This window comes from Haliotis rufescens, unplaced genomic scaffold (genome assembly GCF_023055435.1).
Source record: "Haliotis rufescens isolate VD_foot unplaced genomic scaffold, xgHalRufe1.0.p SCAF_9, whole genome shotgun sequence".
Taxonomy (NCBI): domain Eukaryota; kingdom Metazoa; phylum Mollusca; class Gastropoda; order Lepetellida; family Haliotidae; genus Haliotis; species Haliotis rufescens.
This window is the reverse complement of record NW_025964383.1, coordinates 169314-181196: the sequence shown is the minus strand read 5'-3', so window position 1 is coordinate 181196 and position 11883 is coordinate 169314. Positions and strand designations below refer to the sequence as shown.

Below are 11883 nucleotides of genomic sequence, written 5' to 3'. Positions count from 1 at the left end.
TAATAAAAAACGAATATAAGAGTATGCAAAACAGCTAAACGCAATCTTGTCGCCTGAATGCCTGAATTACATTGTTGATGTTACATTGTTGAGACATGATGTTACATTGTTGACGCATGATGTTACATTGTTGACAAACGACGTTACATTGTTGGTGCATGACGTTACATTGTTGACGCATGATGTTACATTGTTGACGCATGATGTTACATTGTTGACGCATGACGTTACATTGTTGGTGCATGACGTTACATTGTTGGTGCATTACGTTACATTGTTGGTGCATTACGTTACATTGTTGACGCATGACGTTACATTGTTGACGCATGGTGTTACATTGTTGACGCATGACGTTATATTGTTGGTGCATGACTTTACATTGTTGACGCATGACGTTACATCGTTGACGCATGATATTACATTGTTGACGCATGACGTTACATTGTTGGTGCATGACGTTACATTGTTGACGCATGACGTTACATTGTTGGTGCATGACGTTACATTGTTGACGCATGATGTTACATTTTTGGCGCATGACGTTACATTGTTGACGCATGGTGTTACATTGTTGGTGCATGACGTTACATTGTTGACGCATGATGTTACATGGACCGAATCATTAATGTAAGCTATTTTAATCTTATCACAGCTTATGAATAAGCCATTATATACTCATTCATATCATTATAAGTTTATTAATTAAAGCACAATCCAATGCAAGCTTAAGGAGGGATTTTATTAATGCTTTTCGAATATGGGTCTCTACTTTTGAACATTCTGAATACAGGTAATCATTGTCCAATTCATGACAGATTATCCCCTACGAAGAATGTCGCACCACTCGTGACAAGTCGTCAGTTTCCGTGACAGGCGTGCATGTAACGCTTCAATCGTTACGGCAGCTATCCGGGGACCGACACACCGGCGTACACGGGCGATTTCATCAGCGGCTTTCTGCGCGAGTTACTTCTCGTTCTTGCCTAACGAGCATGTGGAATTCCGCTTTACTGAGTGAGTTCAACCTCGCCCTTCTCCACTGAATCACTCCAGGAGAACATGATCACCGATAGCCAATCAGCGCGCCGTATTTTGACCTAACCTCTCAGCTGTTGTTGCGACTAGTCCATTATTTTCTGCGGGGGGTGACTAGATGGACATTTTTTAATATAAAATTGTATACAAATCACACAGCAAGATTAAATATATTTGAATGTGCAGTAATACATTAGTCTTTGATCTTATTATTTTAAGGCTGTTTTAAATCTATATCTATTGATTTGAAAAATATTAGTACATCCTTCCACCCCTCCATAATGCCGCAATAGACGTACCCGGAACAAAGTATTGCTATAATCAATTTACAGTTGATACCGGCAACCTTGAGAGTGTATGAGGCAGAGAGACAGACGGACTTTATAAAAGTGTGATCAGAGGACTCGTCGCCAGCATTCGTCAGTGTTCGTTTGAGAGAAAACATTCGAAATGGAAAACGACAGACGTGAGAACACTGTTTACCATTCCAGTGACAGTAACCAACAGTCGTTGCTGGCGGCACTCAATCGATTTGTGCAAGCTGTAAATGCAATGGACGACACAGTGATGATACCATGCCGGCTTCGAGACATGGAAGTCTCGGCTAGACCCGAAATAACGGTGGAAAATAACAACCGAGCAGTTTTACCAACGATACCCGCTGGCTCGGACTTGTACAGCTTCTACTCAATGCTGAACGCGATAAAGCAAGAGATAATTGTTGGGCCTCAAGTGGGTGCTAGCGAGGAGGCAATGCAAGAAGAAAGCGAATCGGACGATAATGGCAATTCAAGGAAAACGGCAGCTGCTTTTCGACATCATTTGAAAGGTCTGTTCGATTTGTTGCATCATTTGACAGAAACTGCAAAATATTTGTCCAGCAGGTATGAAAACGATGTCACACAAACCTCGTCAGTTTCATCGTTTGCACTGTGAGGTTGGGGAAAAGTATGTGTGTGTTTGGAGTCTGCAGAACATTATCATAATGAGTTCGAGCGGCGGTGTGCAGAAGCCAGGCGATCGAACGCAGCTGGCGAAGTGAGACGTCGCTAGGTGAAGCAACGCAAAACAGTGTCGATGAATGGACAGACACCACCCCAGTGTGTGTCTTGTGGGCCGGCGAGGTGCTATGCGACGACATTGATAACTCGTGAAAACAACAATCTGCACGCCGCAGAAACACGACATGACATCTCGAAATAGTTTTAGGTCAAGAACCAGTTGTAGGACTGGATAGCCACACAAATCATCACTTCCTGTGGAGTTGACGAAAGCAGAACTAATTCAAATGACTTGGTGTCATATTAACAGAATGCCTAAAACACTCTTCTATATGGTTATGTACATTTTTATTCGATGCAGCTTTCTATTTTGTTAGTGAATTGTTTTGGAACTGTTTATGAATATTTTGAACTTATATGAATATTATTTTTAACGTATATGATAAATGCCTACGTTTGTGTGATCTGGTGAAATGGAAATATTTTCTAGAAGATTTCGTCATGGAGTTTTGAAGTTGAAGATTGTGTCAGTGGTGACTGAGACAGAACTGTTCTAGATGGACTCGATCCCGGACAGAAAGTTTATTGAGAACAAACATTTAGAACAATTTCGCCGCACGTCTGTATAGGGCGGCCCTAACTGTTTTCTGTCTTGAATGTGCTCAACAGCTGGCATGGTTGATTCAAATTTATGGTTGACAGTTTTAACTTTCCTGGATCACTTTATAGTTGAAACATCTGTTTATATTGACGATGTACATGCCGGTTCCAGTTAAAATCGTTACCATGGTAACACGCCTTTTTGTTCAGAATAACTTTACGCAGCTATTTATGAACTGTGATTTGTATTTAAAAATCTTGTTTTCAACTCGGGTTAAAACCATTGCGATGGTCATGACTATCAATCACACTGAACTGGTTATCGTCATGCTATGTTGTAGATCGTTCTCCATAAATATCGTCACATGTTTTGTCCGTGACAGTGAACAGCGGAACTCGCTCACCCGACCAGTCATTGTTTGAATCAACCATACCGAACCGTTCACTGAACACGTGTAACGTCGACCATGTACATAGTCAGTAATTTATGAACCAGGGGGTGTCAGAGTGGTCAGTTTGACCAGCGCCCAACTGGATGTACTCTGCATCTCAGGCTTGTGCAATCCCGGTGACGTGGAGCCGCAACTCTCATTAATTCCATTTGTAAATAAATATTTTGAACGAAATTAACATCGTTTGTTCCACCTGAAAGTGCATGACAAGAACAACGCTGAAAAGCCGTGGACTTGTATCACATGGCGTTCAAACGTCCGTTATTGATTGTACTTAGATATCCAGGAGGTATGAACTCGGGACAAATGTCATCATGGGGTGTGAACAATTGTGACAGTGGTGTTTGTATCATGTGGTATTAACACGTGACAGTCGTAGATTTCATCATGGGGTGTGAACACTTGTGACAAGGGCTGGGACGGGTAACTCGGGTACTCGGGTTGGGTGGGATCCTGAGTAGGACCCGGGTACCCACAGTACTACCCGGACCCGTGGTTAGTCACATGATATATTGTTTAATGACCAAACCTCGCTATAGCTAAGTGGTTACACTACAAGGCCCTAATGTTCGCATTTCTTTCTGTTGATGCACACATTCCTTTTTACTTGTTTATGTTTGAGTAAAGATAAAGTTTCAGTCAACTTCAGTGTACGCATGATTTGATCGTTTCATAAGAGACCATGTATCTATTATATGGTCTCTGGTTTCATACATGTATCTAAACAGTTTTTGCCAGGGCTACAGTTAAACTATTCCCAATTAGACATTGTGTTCCCAACTCTTGAGACCTACAGTGGGTAGGGTCGGGTACCCGGGTAGTAAGTTTGGACTCGTCCTAGCCCTACTTCTGACCTGTATTAATCTGAGTCAGCGAGCAAATGTTTGATTCGACTGTCAATACTACAGCTATATCTTGATTATATCACGACAGAAGAGGTTCCCAGCAATCTGTGCTTGTCATAAGAGGCGACCAAATGGATCGGGTGGTCAGGCTCGGTGACTTGGTTGATTGTGTATCAGTGTACCGATGTGTACCCTGACCGAGTGGGGCGTTGCTCAAAGTATCGATCACAGCATTGTCTGGTCCAGACTCGATTACTCAAAGTTGATAGCACGAGCAACTATCCGCACCAACAGATCGATATTTTAAAAAAAGAAAGAAACTTCAACCGTTCGATCAATATGAAACAAAATACCCTGTACAAAGTTCAAAGTGACGTCTTCAGTCTGAAATATGCATGTTATCTGGAAATATTTACAATAGATTCTTGACGTCATGGTGTTCCAAATCACAGTAAACCAACGTAAGAGCAAGGCGCTTCGCTACTGCAGATGAACGTGCCACACAGTGACGCACACCCGTAACAGCGGGCAATTGGGTGCGACATGGCGAGGACGTCCCGTCATCGTTGCCAATGGCAACGAGCAAGGTTCAATCCACCTCATACACAATATGAGATTGCCAATGACGTTTTGTGGTCCTCTTATGTGTTTATGTACACAGCCACGACTACATGTGAATTCAGCACACAGTCGAGTCATACCTGCTTTGAAAGCGATCGGGTTGGACCCATATTGGATTGTCGTGTACACGCCGCAACAAGAGCCATGTCTCGTATCTAGGCTACAAACACTGCCTACTCGTAGAGATAAATCATTTTGGGTAATGTTGACTACGTGTGTTTAATTATCAATAATATTACAGTTGTACATCGATAATTCCACAGAACGCTTGTTCATAGTGTGTGCATGTACTGTGGATGAATGTACACATCGCATTCTCCGCTCCCTGGGGATTATAGAACCCAAACTGTCTTGACAGTTCTACATTTACGTTTTCATCTCTGGTAATCTTTCGCTGCTGGGACATATTTATTTCAAGTTTTAATGACAAAGAATTAACCTTGAAAGTAATTTGGTATTTGTTTCATCAGACACGTTTTGTATACAGTGACGGAGTGACAAACACACTGCATACACTAGTATTGTGTTTGACTACAGTGCTATGTTGATAGTAATGTATTCGTGGGGTAGACCGAGACTCACACATACTTATCGTCGTGTGAGTCAAGTGACTAATTACCAATTACCTGTTACAGTGACATACCGTAATGTTAGGGCCAAGTGTGATTATTCCCCTGGTATTGAGATTGTCTCTCATACAGAGAGTGAGTGAGTATGGTTTTACGCCGCTCTTAGCAATATTCCAGACACGAGAGCATATTTTATACACACAATCACATTCATTCCATCGTCACCTTGTTCCTGAGAGATGTTCTCATCCTTTTAACTCCGCGTGTGTTTTTGTTCTTTAACGTTGCCCTCAGCAATGGATATTATCAACACGCCATCGGGATCAGATGACACGCAATAAACCAAGTCACTGAGTATGGCCAACCCATCCCTTCAGTCACCCCTTACGACCACCATGGGCTGCTGAGGATTATTCCTTCATCCCAACGGGTGCCGTTTTATGAGACCGAGGGTTGATGAAAACTTTAGGTTTCCTTTATAGAAGTATGGTAGACAATTTATTTCAGTGACTTTGTGTTAGCCAAGTATAGATGGTCACTCTCTGTGCCCCCCACCCCCAACACACATGCACACGCACACGCACACACACACACACACACACGCACGCACGCACACACACACACGCACACACACACACACGCACGCACACACACACACGCACACACACGCACACACACGCACGCACACGCACGCACGCACACACACGCACACACACACGCACACAATCTGGAGAGACACGTTTACTAATTAAAATACATTTACTTACATCTTTAGATATAATAAAGTATCTAAATCAAAATAATTAATGATAATTACCATCCAAAATAATAATTATCATAAAAAAATAGTTATTATATCAGGTCATTCAAATTCTCTAAGTACACGTGTACACAATGATTCAGCTGATAACCTGATGAATGTCTACAACGAAAACAGGTTACTCATTGGCGTACAGGACAAACTATGTTAGCACTACCGAGAATATTCCTTAACACGTGGAGAAGGCACTCGCCGCCCACACCGCCGTGATTACGACAGAGCGATGTGATGGTGCGCTCACGGAGTCATCGGTGTTGAGATGTTGTCGACTGTAGTAAGCTAGCAGGCTGAAGTAAGGTCACTCGCACAAAGGAGGCGGAAGGAAATATATTTCCTGAATTTGCGTTTGAACTTTGCGTTGCTGATACCACATTGTTATAGTAAACTCGTACGATGCTTTCATCGTCTAGTCTGTCTAGTTTCAGCTATATGACGGGGGTCTGTAAATAATCGAGTCTGGACCAGACAGTCCAGTGATTAATATCATGAGCATCGATACACGTAATTTGGGTCGCTGACATGCATGACCTCTGTGATATATCTGACAGCGGGGTAAAACAGCATTCATTCACTGTCACTCTCTGGCCAATAACATTCTTAAACGCTATCTTTAACGAGCAATGTTACATCATCTCGTTGCTTGACCATCCATACGTTAAATATAATAAGTGAGCGAGTTGGGTTTAACGCCGCATTCAACAGTATTACAGTTATATCAGGGCGTGACAGCATGGTGTGGGAGAAAAGGCGGACGTGACGCAGGTCTTACGTTTACCACGGGTATGGTGCTGACAAATCTTGAAACAATCGGGGCTAATCGGGATTCGAACCTATAATCATAGTTTTCTGGCGAGTCCAAGGGATACAACTCTGCACAGCGATTTGCCGCGCCTTAGACAACTGGGCCGCGTTGTGAAAAGTGAGTTAGTGAGTGAATGTCGATCTACAATGCAGTCAGCAATATTTCACCTACATCACGGCGGCATGTAAATAATCGAGTCTGGGTCATAAAAAACAGTGGTTGACAGCATGAACAACAATCAGCGAAGTGACACATTGTAACCACCCGATGCTCAGTCAAAATAAACGACAAACAAGGAATCTGGACCTATTCTGCAAATGAATTCAAACGGGTCTTTGTTTGAAGGTACACTGAAATATTCTCGTGTATTGTAAACGAATGCTAAGTCGCTGCTCTGCCTCAGTTAGTGACCAAGTTTGGTTGTTTTTTGTTTAACGCCGCACTCAGCAATACTCCCGCTATATGACGGCGGTCTGTAAATAATCGAGTCTGGGCCAGACAATCCTGTGATTAATATCATGAGCATCGATCCACGCAATTGGGATACGATGACATGCATCAACCAAGTCAGCGAGTGTGACCACCCTTAATAACTTCTTGATAGACTTACTAACCGACAACAGCATTAATAGACTACTACTAAAAGTAACACATAACTGTTTCCCAGTTTAATCAGTAAGACGCCAGTTCATTGGATGGTTCTGGTTTGTTTCACTGAATTTGGTTGGTCCATGCTGTTGAATACAATAGATATAACCTTATGGCTGGTCACCTGTTTGTAGGGCACCGCAATTCGAGTTGTGTCCCTTAGTCGTGCCGAGATCCGCTGATCGTAGATTGTAATCCAAGACTCACCTCGTCAGTGTCAGTGTCAGCTCACTCACAACCCGTGCTCGTCGGTCTCACCAAAGTAGCAAACCTATGATTGTGGGTTCGAATCCCGGTTCGCCCCGATTATATTTCTAGGTTTGTCAGCACCATACCCGTTCTCGTGGGTTTTACCGAAGTGGTAAACGTCTAAGACCTGCATCACTTCGGGCTTTCCTCCCACATTAAGCTGACAAGCTGTAATATATCTGGAAAACTGTTTAAAGCGGCGTTAAACCCAACTCACTCACTCGATGATATTGGCGTGACAGTTTGACATCTAGTTGTATGGACATTATAACGGACAAAACCCTTCAATGCAAACATTCTAATCCCTTTACTAATCTAGTGGTCTAGTGGTAGAGCGTCCTCCCGGAGAGCGGCCGGCCGTGTCATACTAAAAGATGGTACTTGATGTTACCCTGTCTGTCGGTCGGCATTATGGGGCTAAAACAAGGACTAGACGGCTCGGAGTTAGTATTCTGTGTCTGAGTGGGGTATCCATGTTAAACTGCGGCATGGTATCTCAATGGACTAGCACTTTAATTCAGGATCAGTCCGCACTATTACAAGCACTCCCCCCCCCCCCCCCCCCCCCCCACACACACACACACAGACACACACGTGCACGTCGGTATATATGTGTAATTATCTTGAACGCGACTTTAAACCCCATTTTACCTCACCTTACATCTTCCTTATCATTATCATTGCAAACATCAAAAGTCTTAGAGCATCATTGCCTGAGGCAGTAATATGCTCTTAAACAATGACCATCGTATCTACCATAGCCCATTGTGCCAATTAGCATCGTCCTTAAGCAATGTCTTCATTGACAATAGGATATTATCATTTCGTCCTATTTATTTATTGCAACACAAGGTTGGTATGGTGGTATGTATCATAATGCTTGAATAATAAATAATTAATATGTAAATAAGTATTGACAAAGTGTGACGTATGGGGGAATCGCGGAATATTGAAGATACAATATATGTATATCGTCGTTCAGTGAAATCACAAGGATTGGCATGTATCATTATGTTAAATGATGTTCAGAATAATAATTAGTGGGATAAGCGAGAAACAAGTATTCGTTTTGAGGTTTGTTTTGAGTATGTGTGTGTGTGTGAGTATGAGTATGTGTGTGTGTTTTCCTATGTTCGTGATTAACGCACAAGCTACAGCGTGTATACCCGGGTTTTTACGATGGGTAATATATCAGATAGCCGGGAGCAGAAGCCGTATACCACTCAGCAGTTAACAATAAACTGTATGTTATGTATTGCCGTACAGACAAGATAAGTGTTTAATTTACTGCCGAGTCAGCTCTTTGTGTGGTCATCATACATCAAGTTGTTTACTCCAGACTGACCAACAACTCCCTTCCCCCGAGCTAGATGTCTGTTATTTATCAATAGATAATCCAGAGCAACTACCCCGAGGGCATCCCGGAGAAGTTTATCCTCCCATTTTCTTTGCGAAAGGCCATAAAGAGGATCGGGTGGTCAAGCTCTTTGGCTTGGCTTTGTCATCGTGCCCCTATAGCGTAGAACGTTGATCATGATTTCAAGCACTGGTTTGTCTGGTATTTGAGTGAGTGAGTATGGTTTTACGCCGCTTTTAGCAATATTCCGGCAATATCGCGGCGGGGCACATCAGGAATGGGCTTCACACATTGTACCCCTGTCGGGAATCGAACCCGGGTCTTAGGCGTGACGAGCGAACGCTTTAACCACAAGGCTATATGCATACATGCTTACTCCATCATTTGGTGAATGAATGCCAGGATGCAGAGAGTATATATGTACCTGTAAAAAAAAGAAAAAAGTAATAAGATAACAAAGGTGGAAACATTAACAAGGGAAGCCAACAGTTAATTAGCGCTGGTTGGTGATTAGCAATGAACAAATGAAAGTCAGGAGTTAATATAGCAATGGGCATATGGCTGGCTTATCTGGTCCAAATATGATTATTTCGGAGGTAAAACTGTGTTTTGAAGTTTGAGGTTGTCAAAATATATATTAGAATCCTCTCATTTTAATTTGGAACTGAGTGCTTCAGAAAACAGTATTCACTCACCACTTTACTCAGAGCAAAGATGTCAGAAGTAGACAATACAACCGGCATGAAAGAAACACACGTTGATATCAATGCATGAACGTTGAATTAAATTAACAACTGTCAATTTCTTAACAACTGTCAACATGTCAATTTCTTAACAACTGTCAATTTGTCAATTTCTTAACAACTGTCAATTTGTCAATTTCTTAACAACTGTCAATTTGTCAATTTCTATGTATCATTTCTGAAATTTACTACAGTGAATCTGAAGATACAATTGTTGAAATAAGCAACTGTCATTTTCAAGACACGAACTAATTAATCAGTCTCATTGTATGCATCTTGAAATAGGCAACAGTGATTCTGAAGACACGGAGTTGAAATCAACAGTCATTTTCACGGCACGATCTTCATTATCCGTCTTATTTATCCATTGCTGAAATCGGCAACTGTCAGTTTCAGTCTCCACAGAGACGTAACACGAGATTGTTATTGACTGGGTTTAATCTGTTATGTGCAAAGCTTGTAATATACAGTTACATCTTGACCTACTTTCACACAATACTGCAATCAGCAACAATGGGTCAGTGCGAAAAAGGCCATGGTACAATTCAGACACTATAACACGGGTTCTGCGCGCACCACGTGAAGCTGCACGCGCCACGTTCATGAATGTGTACTAATCGATAACTGAAGCTGTCGACATGAAATCCATACGAACACTGCGGGTTTCTGCAACATAGTAAAATGCATGAATGCATGAATGCACACATCTATAACGTTCTGTGATGTTTTTACAATCTTACAATCACAAATCAAGTGTGACGAAAGGGGAACAAATGTGGTTGTACAATCATGTCAATAAGTGTTAGTTGATCTTCGACTTGCATTTTACAATATCCACGATAGCTTGCAAAGTCAATTTGTCCAATACGCATAATCGGTATGATTCGGGTCACTTCGGTAAATTCCGTGATTGCGGTTTCGAAATCAATCGAGTGAGAAGTCAAGTACATCAGTTTAACCTATACATAGTTAGTGCTATCGCTTTGGGTGCTGTTGGTTGACAAGTACAAGGTCATTGATTGTGAATTGTTACACACGCTGACCTTGTTGATAAAACGTCATTCGACGTGCAGAGAAGATGTGTCGCTCACTCGAATAGGCCTCAGCTTTTCGATCTGCCTATCTCACAGTGATTAAGTGAGTGTACTACTTTGATGTTGCCCAAGAGCACGAGTATGGTGCTGATAAACCAAGAATCATACTCATGGCAAATCTGGGATTCGAACCCACGACCATCAGATCGGCTTGCGATCGGCAACTCCCTAACCAACCCAACTCATAAAGCATTCTTAATTCAAAGAAATGTTATGTGTATGCCAGACTCGATTATTTACAAACCGCCGCCATATAACGGAATATTGCGGTGTGCGGCGTTAAACAAACAACAAACAAAAAACATGAATGCGATGTGATTAGCCGAATGCTTGCAGTTGCCATGGAAACAGTGTATTATTTATATGTAAAAACTGTTAATTCTGAAATATCCCTACGATCGGTGTGAAGAAATTGATAATAAACTATCGAGACTTGTGAATATGACAGAAAATCAATGACGATAAATGACCATATAATGTCTTTATCGTCTTACGTCAAGGCTCGTTATCTGGAACACGGTTAATCCGAAACAGGAGTTTTCTCGATGTAATAAGCATCAGTGCAGTCAAAGGCCCGGTTAATCGCACAAACGCATAACATAAGCCCTGTGGCTGTAACCCATGTTAAGTAAGGGGAGTTAGGGCAGACATAGCGCTAAGACCGCTTTGTGGTGAGAACCTTGCAGCAAACAATCACCATATCAACAACGAAACATGTTATGGTTCGAACTGTCATACAGTTCTCAGCCTCTTTTTCTGTGAACGTGGCCGGGAGGGCTGGGACACCTGTTCACGTGCAGGAAGTGGCAGCCCGTGCGCTGAGTGACAGCACGTGCACAGACGTTCAAATTCATTCACGCGAGGTTCGTTCGAATATTGCGAAGGTTTAGACACACTGGTAAAGTTAGTTCACCTAGGAAAATTATTAATGCCATTGATTTTCTTTACGGGTTGCCTTTGGGACTAGTAAGACCAGTATACCTGTAAACGAGATAACTTAGATAGGATGGTACATTAATTCTGCTTGAAAAGGCTGATCTATTCAAC

General features: G+C 42.1%; 1 protein-coding gene across 1 annotated transcript; it reads left to right on the top strand.

Annotated features, from left to right (window-relative positions):
* The first annotated feature begins 1360 nt into the window (after positions 1–1360).
* LOC124152640 (mid1-interacting protein 1-like) lies at positions 1361–3262 on the top strand. Its single transcript, XM_046525636.2, has one exon. The coding sequence runs from the start codon at positions 1486–1488 to the stop codon at positions 1969–1971; it is 486 nt and encodes a 161-aa protein (XP_046381592.1). The 5' UTR covers positions 1361–1485; the 3' UTR covers positions 1972–3262.
* The last annotated feature ends 8621 nt before the right edge of the window (positions 3263–11883 follow it).